General features: G+C 41.0%; 2 protein-coding genes and 1 long non-coding RNA gene across 3 annotated transcripts in view; 1 reads left to right on the top strand and 2 right to left on the bottom strand.

The window, feature by feature from the left end:
• The window catches only part of LOC135483258 (neuromedin-K receptor-like), a 130,576-nt gene that overhangs the window by 12,521 nt on the left and 95,136 nt on the right, over window positions 1–22,919 (top strand). Inside the window, exon 2 of the mRNA XM_064763968.1 lies at window positions 9,838–10,724. Within this exon, the coding sequence (XP_064620038.1) occupies window positions 9,879–10,724 (846 nt within the window). The 5' untranslated portion in view covers window positions 9,838–9,878. The remainder of the gene's footprint in view (window positions 1–9,837; window positions 10,725–22,919) is intronic.
• On the bottom strand, window positions 16,963–18,501 carry LOC135497274 (uncharacterized). The gene is made up of 3 exons (XM_064787045.1): window positions 18,291–18,501; window positions 17,654–17,771; window positions 16,963–17,399 (listed from the first exon to the last, which is right to left on the bottom strand). Exons 1-3 carry the CDS (start codon window positions 18,385–18,387, stop codon window positions 17,180–17,182), a joined length of 435 nt encoding a protein of 144 aa, XP_064643115.1. The 5' UTR covers window positions 18,388–18,501; the 3' UTR covers window positions 16,963–17,179.
• On the bottom strand, window positions 19,510–20,972 carry LOC135497269 (uncharacterized). The gene is made up of 3 exons (XR_010448789.1): window positions 20,812–20,972; window positions 20,201–20,318; window positions 19,510–19,965 (listed from the first exon to the last, which is right to left on the bottom strand). It is a non-coding gene; the product is annotated as an uncharacterized LOC135497269 (long non-coding RNA).

Below are 22,919 nucleotides of genomic sequence, written 5' to 3'. Positions count from 1 at the left end.
TACAACTATCGAAATATACGATTACTTGGAACTATTTCGGCTAATCACTTTGCCACCTGCGCGACCTTGTCACTATTGTGGCGCGCTCGTTTGCATACCGCATATAAGAGGCAAATAAAATCTTCATTACAACATGAAAGCCTTGACGGTTCAGCGCTGAAGGTGTTTGACTTTGGATCGGCTGGTCACGGGTTCGACCCCCGGTGAATCTGCCAAAAAAAAATTTTCTTTTTTTCTTCTTCCTTGTCTTGCTATCTAATCATCCATGTACAGATGTAAACATTTTCATTATCATCATTATCATACCCCGCATCCAAACTTTTCAAACTCCAGCACATACTGATTCCGGGCGTTCGAGTACATGAATTATGAGGTAGATGTATTGTTTCAATCATCGCAAATCTGCCTGAAACGGCAAGTTTTCTCAGGTACGGGTACGGCAGTGGCGTGCGTCTTTTTCATTGAAACGACCTCGCACGGCCGGCACCGACATATATCGTCGTTGATGATGATGGAGAGAGCGGTAGCCGCTACATATTGAGCACGGTTCATTAGCAGTTCAATGTGCTCATGACGTGACGAGAGCAAATCTCACGGGTGGGGCGGAAATTCGCCATATTGCTGACATCATCGGCGCCAACAACTGTTTCTTTTGACCCTGCCGGAGTCTTTCAAAACAATAAATGATTGTGTCTGACCCTGCTGACCTCGATTTTGAAAAACTTTTTAAAAAAGGTCATTCAAACGTTAAATCAACTGCAAAGATAATATTTTATATCACTGAGGTATATACATACGATATGTTGAGAAAAATCTGTGCAACTATCGAAATATACGATTACTTGGAACTATTTCGGCTAATCACTTTGCCACCTGCGCGACCTTGTCACTATTGTGGCGCGCTCGTTTGCATACCGCATATAAGAGGCAAATAAAATCTTCATTACAACATGAAAGCCTTGACGGTTCAGCGCTGAAGGTGTTTGACTTTGGATCGGCTGGTCACGGGTTCGACCCCCGGTGAATCTGCCGAATTTTTTTTTCATTTTTTTCTTCTTCCTTGTCTTGCTATCTAATCATCCATGTACAGATGTAAACATTTTCATTATCATCATTATCATACCCCGCACCCAAACTTTTCAAACTCCAGCACATACTGATTCCGGGCGTTCGAGTACATGAATTATGAGGTAGATGTATTGTTTCAATCATCGCAAATCTGCCTAAAACGGCAAGTTTTCTCAGGTACGGGTACGGCAGTGGCGTGCGTCTTTTTCATTGAAACAACCTCGCACGGCCGGCACCGACATATATCGTAGTTGATGATGATGGAGAGAGCGGTAGCCGCTACATATTGAGCACGGTTCATTAGCAGTTCAATGTGCTCATGACGTGACGAGAGCAAATCTCACGGGTGGGGCGGAAATTCGCCATATTGCTGACATCATCGGCGCCAACAACTGTTTCTTTTGACCCTGCCGGAGTCTTTCAAAACAATAAATGATTGTGTGACCCTGCTGACCTCGATTTTGAAAAACTTTTTAAAAAAGGTCATTCAAACGTTAAATCAACTGCAAAGATAATATTTTATATCACTGAGGTATATACATACGATATGTTGAGAAAAATCTGTACAACTATCGAAATATACGATTACTTGGAACTATTTCGGCTAATCACTTTGCCACCTGCGCGACCTTGTCACTATTGTGGCGCGCTCGTTTGCATACCGCATATAAGAGGCAAATAAAATCTTCATTACAACATGAAAGCCTTGACGGTTCAGCGCTGAAGGTGTTTGACTTTGGATCGGCTGGTCACGGGTTCGACCCCCGGTGAATCTGCCGAATTTCTTTTTTCCTTTTTTTCTTCTTCCTTGTCTTGCTATCTAATCATCCATGTACAGATGTAAACATTTTCATTATCATCATTATCATACCCCGCATCCAAACTTTTCAAACTCCAGCACATACTGATTCCGGGCGTTCGAGTACATGAATTATGAGGTAGATGTATTGTTTCAATCATCGCAAATCTGCCTGAAACGGCAAGTTTTCTCAGGTACGGGTACGGCAGTGGCGTGCGTCTTTTTCATTGAAACGACCTCGCACGGCCGGCACCGACATATATTGTAGTTGATGATGATGGAGAGAGCGGTAGCCGCTACATATTGAGCACGGTTCATTAGCAGTTCAATGTGCTCATGACGTGACGAGAGCAAATCTCACGGGTGGGGCGGAAATTCGCCATATTGCTGACATCATCGGCGCCAACAACTGTTTCTTTTGACCCTGCCGGAGTCTTTCAAAACAATAAATGATTGTGTCTGACCCTGCTGACCTCGATTTTGAAAAACTTTTTAAAAAAGGTCACTCAAACGTTAAATCAACTGCAAAGATAATATTTTATATCACTGAGGTATATACATACGATATGTTGAGAAAAATCTGTGCAACTATCGAAATATAGGATTACTTGGAACTATTTCGGCTAATCACTTTGCCACCTGCGCGACCTTGTCACTAGTGTGGCGCGCTCGTTTGCATACCGCATATAAGAGGCAAATAAAATCTTCATTACAACATGAAAGCCTTGACGGTTCAGCGCTGAAGGTGTTTGACTTTGGATCGGCTGGTCACGGGTTCGACCCCCGGTGAATCTGCCGAATTTTTTTTTCCTTTTTTTTCTTCTTCCTTGTCTTGCTATCTAATCATCCATGTACAGATGTAAACATTTTCATTATCATCATTATCATACCCCGCACCCAAACTTTTCAAACTCCAGCACATACTGATTCCGGGCGTTCGAGTACATGAATTATGAGGTAGATGTATTGTTTCAATCATCGCAAATCTGCCTACGGCAAGTTTTCTCAGGTACGGGTACGGCAGTGGCGTGCGTCTTTTTCATTGAAACGACCTCGCACGGCCGGCACCGACATATATCGTAGTTGATGATGATGGAGAGAGCGGTAGCCGGTACATATTGAGCACGGTTCATTAGCAGTTCAATGTGCTCATGACGTGACGAGAGCAAATCTCACGGGTGGGGCGGAAATTCGCCATATTGCTGACATCATCGGCGCCAACAACTGTTTCTTTTGACCCTGCCGGAGTCTTTCAAAACAATAAATGATTGTGTCTGACCCTGCTGACCTCGATTTTGAAAAACTTTTTAAAAAAGGTCATTCAAACGTTAAATCAACTGCAAAGATAATATTTTATATCACTGAGGTATATACATACGATATGTTGAGAAAAATCTGTACAACTATCGAAATATAGGATTACTTGGAACAATTTCGGCTAATCACTTTGCCACCTGCGCGACCTTGTCACTATTGTGGCGCGCTCGTTTGCATACCGCATATAAGAGGCAAATAAAATTTCCTTTCAACATGAAAGCCTTGACGGTTCAGCGCTGAAGGTGTTTGACTTTGGATCGGCTGGTCACGGGTTCGACCCCCGGTGAATCTGCCAAAAAAAATTTTTCTTTTTTTCTTCTTCCTTGTCTTGCTATCTAATCATCCATGTACAGATGTAAACATTTTCATTATCATCATTATCATACCCCGCACCCAAACTTTTCAAACTCCAGCACATACTGATTCCGGGCGTTCGAGTACATGAATTATGAGGTAGATGAATTGTTTCAATCATCGCAAATCTGCCTAAAACGGCAAGTTTTCTCAGGTACGGGTACGACAGTGGCGTGCGTCTTTTTCATTGAAACGACCTCGCACGGCCGGCACCGACATATATCGTCGTTGATGATGATGGAGAGAGCGGTAGCCGGTACATATTGAGCACGGTTCACCAGCAGTTCAATGTGCTCATGACGTGACGAGAGCAAATCTCACGGGTGGGGCGGAAATTCGCCATATTGCTGACATCATCGGCGCCAACAACTGTTTCTTTTGACCCTGCCGTAGTCTTTCAAAACAATAAATGATTGTGTCTGACCCTGCTGACCTCGATTTTGAAAAACTTTTTAAAAAAGGTCATTCAAACGTTAAATCAACTGCAAAGATAATATTTTATATCACTGAGGTATATACATACGATATGTTGAGAAAAATCTGTACAACTATCGAAATATAGGATTACTTGGAACTATTTCGGCTAATCACTTTGCCACCTGCGCGACCTTGTCACTATTGTGGCGCGCTCGTTTGCATACCGCATATAAGAGGCAAATAAAATCTTCATTTCAACATGAAAGCCTTGACGGTTCAGCGCTGAAGGTGTTTGACTGTGGATCGGCTGGTCACGGGTTCGACCCACGGTGAATCTGCCAAAAAAAAATTTTCTTTTTTTCTTCTTCCTTGTCTTGCTATCTAATCATCCATGTACAGATGTAAACATTTTCATTATCATCATTATCATACCCCGCACCCAAACTTTTCAAACTCCAGCACATACTGATTCCGGGCGTTCGAGTACATGAATTATGAGGTAGATGTATTGTTTCAATCATCGCAAATCTGCCTAAAACGGCAAGTTTTCTCAGGTACGGGTACGGCAGTGGCGTGCGTCTTTTTCATTGAACGACCTCGCACGGCCGGCACCGACATATATCGTCGTTGATGATGATGGAGAGAGCGGTAGCCGGTACATATTGAGCACGGTTCACTAGCAGTTCAATGTGCTCATGACGTGACGAGGGCAAATCTCACGGGTGGGGCGGAAATTCGCCATATTGCTGACATCATCGGCGCCAACAACTGTTTCTTTTGACCCTGCCGGAGTCTTTCAAAACAATAAATGATTGTGTGACCCTGCTGACCTCGATTATGAAAAACTTTTGAAAAAAGATCATTCAAACGTTAAATCAACTGCAAAGATAATATTTTATATCACTGAGGTATAATTGTTATTATGCATATCTTATTCATTCCAAAGGCCCTGAGCGTCTTTGCCAATGATTCCACAGCGCTTCAACTCAATATCAGAAGGTGATTACAATACTTAATGAAATTAGCCACCATCTCATTGATACATTTACACCTGATTAACCTGTAGCTCTTCATTAAATTATCCCGCACACTAGGCAGGAAGAAAAGTTACTTTAATGATTGCGATAGTAGTAGAGCCTTGTGGGTGTCTAGTAGATATGGGGTCGAACTTGGCAGCTTGCTTCTGTTGGAATGCCTTTCCATGAATGAAACAATATCAACAACAAAAGACAGGACACCTTGTGCGGTCAGCGATTGGACATCAATCTACTGGAAAGGGCTGGAAGAGGCAATATTTGCTTCGAAATGCAGGCACCGGGCGATCAGGCAGATATTATCCCTCACGTGGTCCATCTATTTGCGCCTTAATATATCATCAGTATGCGAGGCTCGTTTGGAGTCATAATTGACACAAGATGTGATTTTTGATCGACAGATATTGCAAAGATTGTCCCTGTGACCTTCACAACAAAGCGAGATAGCAAAACGATATCCGGCAACCTAATGATCTTCGGGGCTATCCCTCCAATACTAATAGCACACGCTCATAAAGGACAACGGCGTGTTGTTTTATCTGTTGGTTTTCAAACAGTGCGATATTGGCCACATCGAGTGATCTGAGATAATTAGTGGAAGGTCATACAGTCAGGCGAGTTTCTACAAAGTTCAGGGACAAGTGTGTGTATGACCTTACTCTATCATCGAAAGCAAACACAAATCATGCTGAGATGAATTCAGTGGCCCAGTAGATGGGAATGGCATTATCATCACCACCATTTCTGAGGCGGGTTCAGTGCCCTATCAGGCAATGTGAGGGCACCTCTGCGTGCGTGGGAAAGGCAGCGAATAGCTGTCATAAGGCAGCTTTCATTAGGTTGGTTCACCTCCTCCATGAAAAAAGGCGACTCCCTCTAACCTCGAGTCGTTGTACATTTGTGTCCTCATATAGTCCTAGCATTGTAATAAGTGTTACCGTTGTTGTACGGGCTGTAGTCACCAATACATCCGTGTAGGGAACAGCTACATTCTACAGCACTTAGTCAGCAGAACATCATGCCTTGTCAAAGATGTGCTCAGACGACCGTTTTAAGGAAGAGCCTAGCAGACTAATTTCATGTGACCATACTGCGCACAGTGTAATACTTTGGAATGCTGATTAAAACGTTATGTGTGGAACTTTCAGTATTAAAAAATGTTTTAGGAACAAAGATAGATTGAGAAAAAAAGTCATTTTCTTAATGCCACTAAATGCGCCTTCCTGCTAAACGTGTTACTTTTAGACGATAAAAGCATAGATAGGACTCTTGATATTGTGACAGCAGACCTAACAAACACTTTCCATCAGCATCGATTTCGGTGGTTTTTCTCGCAAACTACCATAATGTCACATCATGCTACCCATTAGTGCGAAACTGCACAGGTTTGCTTGTGAAGACGTATTCACCAATATCTTAAATTTGTACCTGCCGACATTTGTACTAGATGGGTATAGCAATCAGTAGTTTCTCCAGGGAGAATGTCTTCCTTTCATGTTCACATCTCTGTAATGGGTACTGTGGACTCGATGTTACCGTGGATCGAGAGACGTATCGGTCAACTTACCCTAGTATTTCTTTGCCAACATAAAGGAGTCAAGGATGGACAAATTTTCTTTTCAATGCGTGGATGAGTTCTGATGTCTTGAAACTACAAACTCGGTTGATACATTTTAACAGAATTTAAGAGCCCTTGATTATCGGCCAGCGGAACATGGGAATAAAGACTCAACGACCTTTAGTGGCCCGTTAGCGTTCACGGCTGCAAAACTTTGCTCGATCTTAACTGTTTCAACATCATTGATTTAACAGTTTTAGCAACTCTCTGGCTGAGCTGACCACACAGTCCTTTGCTGTTCAGCAGCAATCGATCTCCGTGGCATTGACCACGAACCGCAAAACCCCAAGATACTTCGGCATGACATGTGATAGTACGGGGAACAATAATCTGGATATCATCCTCGCAGCCTCTTTCGGTTGATTAAAACTCTAATGGATGGGTTCTAAAGGTAAACCAAGCTTGACATGCGAACAAAGCGCAAGATCGCTGAGCGATTTCGGATCAGGTCATTAATCACTCGTCCGTCTCAACCCCTGTTATCTCTGGTACATGATAGATCATCAGGTGGATTCAAACTCTCATTATTCACAGTATACAATCACGAAGTAATATCCGTGCGCGTCCAACACTTGTGGTAATTTTGGGACACAACAACTGGTTTGGTCACACCCAGGATGTTATTAACAAGTTGGCAATAGCGCGTTGGTAATCGACAGACCGATACTTATTAAGCTCAAGGTGAAGCGATTTTTGATTTATTCTCTACCATCATATTTGCAAGGACAAATATTTAAATGGCAACAATTATGTTTGGGCCTGTGTAGGTAGTTTTGTCTTTCCTCCAGGAAAAGGCTTACCTCGATTTTCTGACTGATACATGCAGCTGAGATGTCTGAATGGGGTGAAATGAGCATACCATCACTTTATCTAAACTGTATTTCACTCATCAGTTCTCTTCCTGTTATGTTATACTGTTAAATTTTCCAATCAATTATCAGTGCAGTAAAATAACACATGATAAAATGGCTACTCTCCATGGTCAATAGAAGATATTATCCAGGAGGGTCTTCTTGAGTTTAAACATGCTGTGGCTCACTGCCCCGCTGTCGCGCTCTTCCTATCGCGTTCATTAGATATACCAATTCCAGGCATATCTGTGCATTTCTTTTGAACATTAACATTAGATTCCCTGGTGGTTGATGGGGTAGCCGTTATATTGCAGGCAAGACGAGTCCATTGACCAGGCTACGCTGCACGGCACCACTTTGGCAACAGCAATGCGCATCCTTCGTCTCTAGAATTTGGCCATCTGCTACATCTTGGTCACTTTGTCATTTTGTCATTTTGTGAGTCCTCATTTGGAAGCAAGACCACAATATTGCATTCACATGAAGTATAGATACATTCAGCACATCCAATCTACATTAACCTTTGTCATAAACCGAAACGAGATCGATTTCGGGGGACTTAGGGTCAGAACACTATCTATTACTGGACAGTTATTGGTTCTAAGCTAGACAATCGTTATGAATGCCACCGTGGTATTGGCCAATGTCGCCTCCGATATCACCAGTGTCTGATAGTTACTTGGTTTTCCATATATTCTTTAGCTAACACCTCTTTCGGACCAACTTGATCGGTCGCGTGACTTGGGGTCAGCACACTACCTATTACCGGACAGTTATTGGTAATAAGCTTTAATCATTATGTCATTATGAATGTCAGCTTAGGTTTTAAATGAACAGATATCATGTAAAGTGGATACTAAAAAACTTGGGTTCAAGTTAGAATCCCTTGAAGCCGTGGTGGTGATTTTCTTTCTTCTATCTTTAAACGTACGTCAGACTTAGAGAATGTATACTTTCTTCTGGCAATCCGATACGCTGATGGCTTAGCTAGCCGTAATCAACAATAGCAGAGAAGGAAGACTGGCTTTTATCCACGATCAGGGACAGGAATACATTTCACTCAGCTCTATTGATGAGCCATTAATGCATCGTCAGCAAAACCCTGGCTGAGCTTGTCTATCAATCCATTAGTTAGGGGAAGGCAGTCTGATTAACATCATTATTCCACCTGAAAGAGACTAAAATCAGTAGTGCCAGCAGATGGAGAATCTTTCTAGAAGGAAAATGATATTAAGATATCTTGATTCTGTTCACTTGTTTTTGCCAAACCCCATTTTGTTAAGCAAAGTCGGCAGTGATTTCAGACAAGTGATGGGCATTGACTTCGTTTTGAACGTGTAATTGCTTTGGGATTTGAAGTTCTAGCCAAAATGGTGATCAACCCTTTAACTAGGTTATTAAGATCACAGTGCTGCCGAGCCAGCACTCCTTGGCACCGCTCATTTTAAACAAGGATTCTAAAAAAACGTTATGATTGTTCCACCCATGTTTCCTAGTCTGCCAGGCGCTAGTTTACGCTCTCAACCGCGATATAAAAAAATCATCCTTTTGATTACCGGTATCGAGACACTTTATCTGTTTTGGTAATCAAGATAGTGTTCCGCAAACAGAATCTTATGGGAGATAGAGTTTTCAGCTTACATGGGTTAATTTAATCATCTTCCGTCACATTTTTCTTAGCACTACATAGTTCTGTACATTCCCAGCTCGCTCTGGAAGTGTTAGTTAACGATACCATCAGTTAATATATATAAGTATCAGTATTCTTAGAGCGCGGTCACGTGGCTTCTAAGTCCCTGTAGGCTTATTAGCAGGAGAAAGTAATCGGCGCATGCTTCTGAAAAAAGAATCCGTCCAATATCTCTGGTATATTAGTTCTTGTGCGAACAGGTGCGGTGATATGATTGGGAACATGGAAGGTCGGCTGTTTTTTAGATGGACATTTAGATGGACTTCAGCATTTATTAGATTTTTTGCCTCTTACCAAGTGCCAAATTTAAAAATGATGAAATCAAAACCATTCTCAAGTTCGGTGTATTGTCGCTATGTTCGGAAATGAAGCACAAATTACAGTTTACTACGACAAATTGTGCACTAAGAAGGGGAAGTGGACCTTCATAGATAGTGGTTGTTCACATCTCAGCCGAACTCGTAAAGGTTTGTTTTGAATGAAGCAAAAAAAGTGAGACTTCAAGGACATTAAAAGCCGTATCCATTGCAATCACTTTAATTTGATGATAATATGCCACGGTGTTGGGTAGGCATAGGAAACTGTTTCCTTGTTCACATTTCAACCCAAGTGTCAAGCACCTTTCACTTTGAAGGCAATGCTGATTAGTGCATAAGCAAGCCTAAGATTTTCCTTTTTTCTTATTTCAGATTAAGCTCGGGCGGTGAAGCAGTGGATTCTCTATTTCAAAATGGATGACACCGACTTTGGGACGACGCCATCTTTGTTTTGGCTGACGTCGCAGCGGGATGACGCAACAATGGAGCCATGGAATACGACGTTTTGGCCGAATGAAACAATGGATATAGATGATAGGAGTGAAAATACGACAGCATCAATTCATGATGATCTGCTGAATTTATATCACGTGCATACGGGGGTAATCGTGCTTTTAGCAGCTCTTTACGGGTCAATATCACTTTTGGCTATCATAGGCAATGGGGCCGTTATCTACGTAGTGGGGAAAAATAGAAAAATGCAGACAGTGACGAATATATTTATTGTGAATATGGCATTCGCTGATGTGCTGATTGGTTTATTTTCAATACCATTTCAATTCCACGCTGCCATCCTACAGCGTTGGGTCCTAGCTGCCTTCATGTGCCCTTTGGCACCTTTCGTCCAAGTTATGACCGTCAACGTTAGCATCTTCACTCTCATGATACTCGCCATAGATCGTTACTTTGCCGTAATTCACCCATTAAAACCAAGAGTCTCGAAACAGATCGCAAAAATTGCCATTGCAATTACTTGGACGTTTGCAATTCTTTCAGGGCTACCGACGTTGTTTTTTAATAAAGTGATTCTAATACAAGATGAAATGCACCCCGGCAGAATGAAGGATTTCTGCGATAATATTTGGCCCGAAGTCTTCAGGAAAATGTACACTATTTATTTAGTAGTTTTACAGTATATTCTGCCTCTTTCTGTTATCTTGTGCGCTTATATTCGAGTTGGATGTCGCGTCTGGGGTTCGAAATCGCCCGGATTTGCTGTTGACTCTCGAGATAGGATTATCAACAGAAACAAGAGAAAGGTGAGATAAAGTTTTCAATATCTTTCCACATGAATTAATCATCATAAAGTTTGCGAAATTACGTCATCCTTGTTTTATACTCTCAAGATTGATGTTAACATTTCACCATCGCCAATCTTTATAGACATTTCTGTCCAAAATATGTCGATGTTCTCTATTGTGCCGTTTACTCTGCTTCATTCCTATTTGCTCACTGACACGGTGAATCTATACAGATGTGCAGAGTCCATCGTCTCCTATTTGCTCACTGACACGGTGAATCTATACAGAAGTGCAGAGTCCATCGTCTCCTATTTGCTCACTGACACGGTGAATCTATACAGATGTGCAGAGTCCATCGTCTCTGATTCCTCATCTGTTGTCCTCTTCCGTTGTCGTTGTCGCTGTCTGTTGTCGTCGTTTAAAAAAAGTTGGTCATATCGTAACTGGCGCTATGGACCTGACACTTTGAACACATAGCCTAACTGATCGACGGGTAAGCACGAGGGCCTCTATTCATGTAGGTCACCACTAGGGTATTCGTATGATTCGGCGATATAGAAGAAAAAAAGATCCTTTTTATTTTATTCATTTTTTCTTCATTCGCCTAATGAAAGAAAAACAATGAACGATTGGAATGAAAACTAGCGACAGTCTATTTTTGTTTTTTTGCCAGGATCAATGAGTTGTCTAAACATCGTATTCCTCTGCGTTAAGTATTGGTAGGTTGGGCCCGAGTGGCACCTTCATATACTATTCGAAAGATACCTGAATCGATTCTTTTTGTCACCGAATTTTCGACCCGAGTGTGAAGATGTTGAACTCTGAACTGAATAATCATTTCGAGATATATTCGTTGCTGCAAATTGACATGGCATACCAAGGTTAATAGATCAATCGAACAAAGAAATTAGCGCACTTTGAATTGCTTCGTAGCCATTAGCTAGATTGAGCGTATTCTCGGAGATGTGCAGGTCAGGTTTTTAATTCTGTACGCGATATCGTCTTGTTGCAAGAGGATGTAAATTCTGAGAACCAAGGGCGTACCTAGTTGGCATTTTAGAACCTCGACGTAGCCAATGTGTACTGCCATGCAGCTCCAGAGCAGACAAATCAGACCACCCAATTGATTCATTATGACTTTCGAATTACATCAATACACCACTTCCCTGAAGTTAACGTTGCCAAATTTCTGTTAACGTTGTTAATACAGTGCATATTAAGGTTTTATTAATAGAGACACGCTTCCCGATATTTCTGAGTCAACTCATCTATTCTGCTGCGACCAACCCAAGCACGCCAATGCTAGATCATTACTGACACATTGTGAAGCTGGGTGTTTTTTTGGTCACATTCACAGACATGACAGACTGTTGATGAGATGAAGACTACAAGTCGTGACGGTTATGAAATGGCCACTGGATGTACTTTCAAGAATCTTGGTAAATAACCGATGGCAGTATAGTTGTACAGTCCTAGTTATGGACAACATCACAGTAAAAGCTGTGTCTACTGTATTGGGCAATGTCTATAGGTTATTAATGAAACTGGCCAGAGAGTAGCTGGAAAACACTTCGTCTTTGTTGCATTGTACACTGGTGAACTTAATGCACGCTAATCGACTTCTCTCCGCGGGGCCCCCGCAGCTACTTCTAGGTTCAATGCAAGTTTACCGATGGGATCGACAGATGGAATCAGATTTTCAGAACGTGAAGATCTGCATAAAGCTTTGAATCCGATAAACACTATTTTTAATCTGTTTCCTTGATAGATATCGTGAACGGATTCAGTTATCGCCCACAGAGAACACGCCAAGGTCGATCGATCGTAACTAGCCTGAAGCCGCACTGCGGGTTTCTTGGTCTCCCCAGAGTTCACGTGAGACGTGAAGCATGCGAATGCCCATTATTTAACTGTGAACGATAAAAGATTGTAGTTCACGTAATGGGAGGTTGGGTGATAAATCGTGCAGTGGGATTTTCACAAGAGACCTGAGCGTCACGACGGACCGATTTGAACCAGAAAATATTTCAAGAACAGGTGTAGCGTGACGGAGATCGTGTTTGGTAGAGTTTTACGGCTTTGAAAATATGTCAAACGATTTGGTGTCGCTACGACATTTAGACACAGAATGTAGTAATGTACGGACACGTGTGCATATAAACAAAGTTGAATCAGATCATCATTCAGATATTGTAAGGGACTCGTCTGGATTTTCGACCTGCTGCTACCGCACATCTCAGACATTAGTAAACTGAGCAAAGAATACTGAAAAAATGTTTTAATCGAAATCGACTAAGCTGAAGTCGAGTCTGAAGCGCCGTTTTCATTAACTCCACACGTCTGTCCCTATTGCCTTTGGGAGCCTGCCTTTAAATACTAAGAAATAATAGCAATCTGTCCTCCCGGCCATTCTTTTTGATGTGGGGAGTATGGATTCTTCAGAAGATAATCTGCACACAAGATTTGTCTATTTTAAAACCAGTTTCAAGTTATCAAATGCTTATACTGCCCAAGGGTATTTTGATATTGATGAGAGAAAAGCATATCGCACGGCTAATTACCCATATTACCCTTACCGCAGAGTGTCGAGACGTCGTCTCTAAACCACCTCACAAATCAGTATAAAGAGATAAAGTCCACAGCAGCATCATAATGTTTGTGATCCAGGTGATATGATGATATTTTGACGAATCGATAAGGATTACTGTCAGTCCTGATTTACTGAGTTGCTAACTGGCCTCACGACACAAACCATTAATTGACCGATAAGCAAGCTGAAGTGGACGGGGTGTGCAAATGCCAATGGCAGTATTCCTCAAATGCCTTACGCGCTTAGCTGAGAGAGCAAATAAGTGGTAACTATTGTGGTAAATCTAAATGGCAGGCTATGCATAGTTCGGATCGGATATATTCTACCCTACAGCTTGAATGACTATTGGAGAATGAGAAAGAAAGGTGCTTTAAATTGTGTTTTTTCTTGTCAGTTCACCAAAAAGAATATGGTCAAACTCATAGAATGATATCAGGGGTAAGGGAGCCTCGGCCTTTTCCGCTCTCCTGGGTTCGCCGGCGTAGACTTCAGTCTTCTTCCATAATCCTTCGTGTCAACAGAACTATACATGTATGACGTTTATGTCGGGCATTTCCAGAGAAGGTCACAACATAAAATTCCATCTCCTCGATTGAAAACGATTTAGGATATAATGGTTAAAATATCATACATACCAGTAGCTATGTCCTCTGGTCCAGACAATGCCGTGATGAAATCAACATGTCTTGCATACACCAAGGTATTCTGTCCTCAGACTTCCATTACGGTTATTAGGTGCACAGACTTCCCATTGTGAGGATGTATTGTATACTGGAGCATGTCTTGCTCTTGATATTTTTTAAAAAAAGTAAAAATATGCCTTTCTCTTGAAATTCGTAGTCAGAATTGATGAATGATAATGCACTATGCTATATTAGTATGTACATCGAACCATGACATGCTTTCTGACGGAGTAGTGTGCTTTTGATCCCCGCGATGTATGGCGCTGGATATTGTCGTCCTTTTCCATTGCAGCTTACTGTATCTTGATGGCGTACAAATGAATAAAGCTTTGGCAACTGGGCATCACTTCCAGTCAGCGATGTTCTGACACAATAAACGGCAAACATTTCCTGTGTGTCAGAAGTCAGTATTTGTATGCTAATATTCTACGTGTTGGACAGGACTGGTGCAGTCTCGTGGATGCCTTATGCTGTGTGTTTATGATCATGCTAATGATTCTATATGTCCGTATCATCGGGCTCCAATCGTTGACCCACACGTGACAGGTATTTGAGACGAGCACATTCTATTTTTCTTCTCTTATCATTATCTAATGGCAAGATTTATCTTGCATTTACGAGCTGAGATGAAATCATTGCACATGCAATCAGGCACTAGTTCTCTTCATGAACTAAACTTACAGTCACGCTGTTGGGATTGTATCAGAAGTTGAGATAGCGATGATTGAAAATATATTCTCATTCAACCTGTTCTCTTTATGACGTCATTTAAACTGAACACATTGCATTCTTCCAGGAGTCTCCCTTCCAAGTGCATTGGAGCGAACATTGCGGAGACACGATTCGTTTGTTTAATGGGATCAGGTAAATATTGCTGAATATCATCAATCAGCGAGACACCTGGTTAGTGAACTACCGCGCCAGAATCACGTCTGCCTCCAATAATAATTTTGCCAAAGTATTCGTGTTATGTAGGAATCACCATCGTAAGCCAAATTAGAAGTGGAGTGCGGTACTTTTAGCGTTGTTCATCACATGTTTACTGAATTTCTGACCGCGAAATCGCTCAAAATTTATTTCTGTGCGCTGTTGTATGTAGCCTTACTAAGTTCTGATCCGGTAGGCGCGCAGCGCATGCTTAAAAAGTGCGATTTTGCAGTCCTGAAGGGGGTTATAGGTCCAATTCAAGTTAAACCACATCGTTAAGCATTGTACCGGTACATTAACGTAAAGCGGGAAATTGCCAGCTACGATACGACCATAAAGACACATGCCGGCTGCTTAATTTGATTGAACGAAGACAAGATTCTGAACACTTGGTAATGCAGAGAGATAGTTGCCAATTTCGATAAGAGTCTTTAAGGGGGCTCAAGAGGAGCTGTGATTGACTGTAATTTCGTTGTCCCTATTAGGAGCAAATGACATCGACTGCAATTGACTTTGAGATAAAATGTGTACGTGTTGGAACTTAGTCTATCATGTGTATGTGGTCGTACTACAAATGAGGGTACGAGCTGGTATGTGCTGTGTAACCCCTGAAACACCTTCAGTACCGATCATTCAATCACGTCGATAGATCTTTTCGCCCTGATCAACACCCTCACGAACTAATAATGCAACGATGAGAAAGTTGTTAACAGTGCCTAACTGTTAATCCGAATAGATTATGGACATTAGTAAATTAAAATAGTCAGATTTTGATTCGAAATACACTCGCATTGACGTGAGTGCTACGTGATGATTTTCCAGCAAAGCACAGAATGAAATTTGACCTCTCCAATTGATTTACTTACCATTTATTCAATTATTTAACAGGATGGAGATGTCAGATCCAGCTGACTAGATGCGATATTTTCCGATGATGGCCTATTACTGATCGTGTTAGATTCCAGATAGAACCGACATAACTCAACCTATAGTATATTTGTTTTCACTGCAAAACGAGGCAATTCACATAATAGGCTCTTAAATAGGCACATAAAAGTGCTCTTAATACTTATGATATTGACAATACTTAATATTAATTCTCTGCAATTCTACACTTGGAATTGAGTCATGTAGGCCCCTATATGTTGGCTTTCGGCGGTTATCTTGGTACTGATGTCCTTCCCTCGAGTTGTCGGATAGGCTAGATTTTGTCGGAGCGACTGTTCGTCCACACGCGTTCTGGTCTTGTTGGGGGTAACATTCTGCAGTCTTTGGCTGTAAAAAACCTATCCCTTTATATTTGTTGACGATTACGTTAATTGACTCCATGGTTGGTTTCCTTACGTACACCACATCAGAATAGCTCAGATGCATTCATCATTCTCTCTCCAAGTAGTCTGATAATGGAATCTACTCTGATAGTTCTGACCATGATTCATTCTTTTTCCAAGTAGTCCGATGATGGAATATTCGTTGAAAGACGAGATATTCTCTAGCCAAGAGACCGATGATGGAATCTACTCTGAAAGACGTAGCCATGGCTCTCTCGAAGTAGTCCGATAATGGAATATGCTATGATAGTCGCGGTCATGCATTGCATGACTGTAATTCTAAGAAGTCCGACAATGGGATCATGATTCGGGCCAAGCCCAATTCTAACTAGTCCAGAAATGAGGTCTACGCTAAATATGTTAAGGTTTAAATGGCAACCGTGAGAAATTACACAGTTGAGAAGAGCATGATCTGCATACCAAGGACATTGATATGCGTTCATTCACCTCCTCTTAAAAAGTGGGGATTTTGGATTTTCGGTCCGGTATTTGGAGTATTGAAGCTGTGTAAGCCTGAACAGTTTCTTTCACTTCAAAATAGCATAAGAGATTCCCGAGTGTCTTCTGCTTGGCAAACGCATAATCAGATATTCCAAATTATCGATTGAAGAAAACGAAGGCTGTGCTCTTCTTTAGGTAGGAACTTTCTAATCACAAGTTGATTTAGTCAATGTTCGAGGACAGTCTAAACATAGAGGTCAAGCAAGGTATTCAAATAAGACAGCTTCTTCAATAACAATAGTTTTATTCATTGTGACGATGTTACAGTTCAAAGACGAGCTTTGGTTGGTAAAAATGATGTTTGTTTAGTGCGAGGTAACGCTAGCGTCTCCGCCAATTGGAGGGCAGCGGTACATTATATTTTTGTTTGGTATTAAGTATTTCGATCAAAAATATCAAAATAAAACATGCCGCTTCATGATAATCTTTTACACATGCGTTTTACTCATTCGAAATACAGTTTGAATCGAGTCTTACTTGCGTAGGCACGCTGGGAACTTTACTATCATCAAACCCAGCATCATTTTTGCAGAATTTCTTGTAGTATGTACAGCATCCAGGGTAGACTGTGGTTAAATCTTTCACATCAGCATAATAACAGCCTTCGTCCTGTAGTTTAGCCCTAGCGCAAACACTGTTATCCACCATCATCAATGGGCAACTGAAAAATAAGGATTTGGATCAACATGATTTCAGTTTTTTTTTTCATTGATGCTTTCTCTTACTGGTTTTTTCATTCAAATTTGTTGGCAGCGCTCGCCTAATATACTGAAAAAGGTCATGAGTAATATCGTATGCAATTCCTATCATGAATATTAAGCTAGAATATTGTTAATAGAAAACAAAATAAAAAATAGGCATTTTGCAAAGTGTTTAAAACGGGTTCAAATTCTCAAAAATAGTTACTGTACTCACATCAATCCAGACATCGAAGCATCACTTTGATCACAGTACGTTATGCCGCAAGATTCTCCAGATGTCCTTAAAACGTATTTTGTATCCTCCTTGGTAAAACTGTCTGGACACTTGAATTCTGGATTGAAAAGAAGAAACAACGCAGCTTTATGCATTATAAGGAAAATTCATGTATAGGTATATCTTCCATATGCCCAGTCCTGTCATTAAAGTTACCTGAAGAAAAGAGCATCTTACACGTCACAAAATATGAACACTCAGGGGAGATTTTGTAAGTTGGCCTATCTACGATTTCCTATTGAATTAAGTAAATCATAGAGTGATTGTGGAGTGGAACTTTAATTGTTTGGCAGTCAATCGTGTCTTCAAAACAGCATATCATAAGCTATCATATCCTTCATCCGCTTCATCGCGTTGGACATTGACCCAATTTAATCAGACTTTGACATTGCTAATTTTGACCTTTTCAAATGTCCAGCACCAGTCAGGTAAGTTCGTAAGATTTCAGGAAGAAAGGGCGCCATTTGGCCGTATCATAAGGTGTGAAATATCAGTGACAGGATCAGTTCTGTTATGAATTACTCATTACAGGGAGAACAATTAAAAGCGAGTGGAAGACGAATATGAATCAACCTACCTTCGAGCACGCTCTCAACCGCTTGGTCGGCCACGGTCATAGCGTCTGTTAGGGCAATTGCCATCACAATACTCAGACAAACAATTAAGTACTTCATGATAAAATAAGCAACACTCCTTCCAGCTTGGAGAATGAAGATCTTGTGAGTTGTTAGCACAGGAAGAGAGTTCTTATTCTAGGACACCATCTGCAGACGACTTTCAGTTCAATAGGCAGTTGCTCAAATTGGCCATCTGACATGTCTGACGACGTAATTATATGTCAATACGGCAGTTTTGATACCAAATCAAACAGAAGTATGAAAATTTGCGATGTTGAACTAGTGCATTAAGTACCTGGTATGCCCAATTACTTTTGATCAGGGTAAATCTAATTATAGCCTAGAAATGATCGATGCAAGTAGATTGAATCTAATTGGCTGATGCACATCACGTAAGCTCGTACATTTTGTTATACATGTACTGTCTGGTCAAATGCCTTATTATGGACAGTTTCAATGTCTTCAAAAAGGGCTTGGGACAGAATAATCTTAATTAAACCGATGCACACAAGCAGGCCATTGTAATTTGCAATCATATCCATTTCTTCGAGGTAAACTGTTAAGACAAACATAATTTTCATTATTTATTTATTTGTGCTCCCTTTGAAATTCAAGAATCTCAGCAGTGGCAAATGGGGCTTGACCCATGCATGTATCATCATACAGAGAATGTTTAAAGACTTGTCTTCGCCTAAAATATCCGTTAATATTTCGCATTTCTTTAGAGTTCTTGGTGTTGTGACTCTCGGTTAGTGATTGTATCTCTCCAAGTGATCCTACGATGGGCTCTACCACACTGGTCCTACACTATGCGGCCGAGAGAATATTTGTTATGGACTTGTCGAAGCTTTTGTCCAGGGAATTGCATCGGATTGTGAGGAGCAAAAAGTATACCAGATAACACCGAAGCACCCCTGCAAAAGGGCTCGTCTGGTAGACCAGTGTGTCTACGTTGATAAGCGGGGCCATGCAGCCTTCGCATAGGGAGGTAGCCTCCAACAAATCGTTAGAATTGATTACGTAATAAACAGCTTTACTTTAGTGATAGTATCATTCTCTTGGGTACTGTAAAGCCAGGTTAAAACGCGTGCTTAACTTTACACCAACAAGGTGGATAAGTATTCTTTCTTCACTTTTCTCATGTAGAAATACGAGTTGTGGCAATTAAGAAGGACGATGTTTCAGCAATGCTATTTTTATTCATGTAAAGATATTACATTACAGATTATCATTGTGGGCGAGCATTCTGTTGTTCGGTTGTTATTAAGAACGATATTAAGAAATAACGTTTTTGTCTAGAGATCTATTACTGGTAAGATTCGGTCCAAAGGGAGGGAAGTAGTTAATGCGTTTTCTATGCTCAAATAAAGAACATGCAGCTACAATACAAATACAACTACAATCATGTGATGCTATTCGCATGTAATTTAACACCTTGCGTCTTCTCGGCGCTCCTTTGACACATGGGGAACTTTACTTGCATCAAATCCGGCCTGGCCCTTGCATATTTTCTTATACTTGGTACAGCAAAAAGGATAGACTTTTGATAAATCTTTAACATCGACCCAATAACAGCCTTCGTCCTGTAGTTTAGCATCACCGCAAGTAGGTTGCCCCCCTTGCGACATTGCACAGCTGAAAAGAGAAGATTCTTGATGTAACACACTTTTCGGGATTTCTTATGCAGGTGAATAAAATTCCCATTGTTGTGCAGTCTTATCAAACGATCAGCAGGACAAATGTTGATAAAACCGACCCCAAGGAAACCTTTCAGGATTCTCATTAGGCCTGAACGGACAAGGGCAAATAAAGGTGATGAGACCTGGATATTGCCAACTATTAACGTTCTAAGTAATGATATTGGACTTACATCTTCATACTCATCGCCATTTCACTTCCATGTTCATAACATTCAATCAAGCTACATCTTAACCCTGATTGCCTCAGTTCGTAATGATTGCCTGTCTTCGTAAACGTCTTTGGGCAGCCTAAATAGCAACAGCAATAGAATATGGATGGATTACGTGCATGGTATATGTGCATCACAAAGTAGCCGACCATGGCGTCGTGCGAGAACCATAGATGCACGTGAACGTCGACAAGCCAACATAGACGAAAGCGCATTAAACATTTATACAATGGGTTAAAAAACAAGGACAAAATATTATTAGGCTGATTTGTCTCAATAGTCAACATTTTGAATGTCTAATTGAATTAGATGCAATATTGCTGATCTGAACTCTGAACGTATCGAGAGTTTGATAGGAATTCGTTCTTGGTAGATTCTAGTCCAGAACAACTCTTTTGCTATATCACCCTTCTGGTCAGTCAGAAATACGCATCTCTCTGAGCCAGTCTCATCCGATCGGTGTGTCCTGTCAATCATTGTTGGAGTACATCATAGAAGAAGAATAATATATTGAAGAGCCTGAATGACTGAAAGCATATACCAGTTTTTCAATTGGAAAGGTAAAAGCTTACCTGCATTGGCGAGGGAAAATACTGTGACCAAAAGGCAAAGACTAACGCTGATGTACTTCATGATGAAGATGGTCAATCTTTCCAGCAGGAGATGAGAAGGACTTGTGAGATGATGCTCGAGGGAGCGATGGCTTATTCAGTGAATACACCTTTACTTGTGATATTCAAAATTATTCATTGAATCGTTCCAAATGAAAAGAAAACATTTGACAAACTTGACTAAACGTGTGAATAAATGCTAATGACCAGCTGCAGTAGATTAGTACCACTATGAGTCAAAGTGAGAGTTGTAACAAGTTGGAAACAACACCTGTTGAATGCAAATTATAATGCAAATTTTTTGATATTGTGTTTCGCCAGCCTCCGAAATCGTACCTCTCTCGAACGAAAACAGACCAACAATACATGGGGAAAGGGCAAGGTAGTATGATGGGATCTTGGTGAAATTATCAACAAACAAAAAAGGGTCTTGATCATTTGAAATTTTGAACTTAACGTATGAATGAATAATTCATATCCATGAGGGTTGTACATGTAGTTTGTGGGCTAAATTACGCTTCTAAAAGACTGTTTATTTACAACACAATAATGGTTTTGGTAGGAGAAGCCTGCATGTCAGAGGAAAAGGAAAACACCCCGAACATGGAGCACAAGCCTATACTATAGGACCACGAGCACTTTGTCACAATTGGTTTATCAACACTCCCAACGTTTGCCCAACAGCCCAAGGACCAAACCGAGAAAGAAGGTATGCGTCCTTGTTCATAGGGTTTGTATCAGGCACGGAGTTTGAAAGTGTTTATACAGGTGAGACTGAGACATTAGAAACCCATTTATTGGAGCACAGGAGACCAAGCAGTCTCGCTGAAAGGTCTCGAAGCACATCCAAGAGGACGACTGCCCTATGCCTGGGTTGGATTCGAGGATATCCTCGGTTAGAACAATGGTGTTTTGAGAGAGGCGACTTAAAATTCGAATCAATCACCCCGACCCAGCCTTGTAAAACCACGCGCCTCCCTGCGAGATCTCGTGATATTTGGGTTGTCGATCGCTCGGTCAACGAAGCTACAATCCAACCTTGCGTCAGGAATTGGCGGAGGCACAATGACTCGGGACGTCATGTGCTTGAGTCATGTGCTTCCACCACGTGACGTCATCCCTGGTCAGCGTCACTGACAAACTTTCATGTTGGAAATGGAAGATTTGGTAGGTCACTCCACCTAAAAACTCCTTTTGTGCCGTGAATCAAAAGTTTAACTTCGTTTGGAAGTATATTATAACTAACCTATGACTAGAAAACAATTCCTGGATTGTTATCGCCTATCTAAATGTTAATTCATTGTTATTAATGTATTATGATTTATTCCTTTAACATGTTAATTGGCATTGGGCGAATCTGGCGTTGACAGGTGAGCAGTTTCTGTTCGACACACCTTACCGTGAAAAGATCAGACTCGGATACCAAGGCGACTAGTTTAGTTGCCAACCCATTAATTCATCATCGCCAACTTGTCTGCTGAAATCACTGCTAAGTACAATGTACGTCTTAATGATAATTGCTGTAGGTTCTTTTATTGACTCTCTTGATCTTTTTCGGCCAAGTTCAAAACACATTTTCGTTGGGTGCTTAAGAGCAGATGGTGGATTATTCGAAACCACTTGTGATCATCTGAATTATTCATTTAAATTTTACAGATAAAAATAAAACAACCGACAAACTTGCTTATTTAAATTAGAACAGCACATGTTTGACAGATTATCATGCTAATTTGAGGAGACTTTGTTCTATGAGCTTTCCATTATCATCCCCCTATCCAAACTAAAACAGACATGTAATACATGGAAGAGAAGGGCAGACTCGTATCAGTGAGAGGAACCCTTCACTCATGGATAAAAACACTATTAACAGTTTTCAGTAATATGAATAAAGATTCAAGCCGTCTGTTTGACGTTATCACCTGAAGAAAAGTTGAGACACTGTTAAGTATGGTATCTGTTGTCAATCACGTTGTCAACAGTCAGCATCTGTTGTCAATCACGTTGTCAACAGTCAGCCTGAGTGTGTACAAAAACGGGATATACAGCAATGATATAGAGTGTTTTATTTT

This window comes from Lineus longissimus, chromosome 1 (genome assembly GCF_910592395.1).
Source record: "Lineus longissimus chromosome 1, tnLinLong1.2, whole genome shotgun sequence".
NCBI lineage: Eukaryota > Metazoa > Nemertea > Pilidiophora > Heteronemertea > Lineidae > Lineus > Lineus longissimus.
The sequence above is the reverse complement of the archived record's forward strand: the minus strand, read 5'-3'. Positions and strand labels throughout refer to the sequence as shown.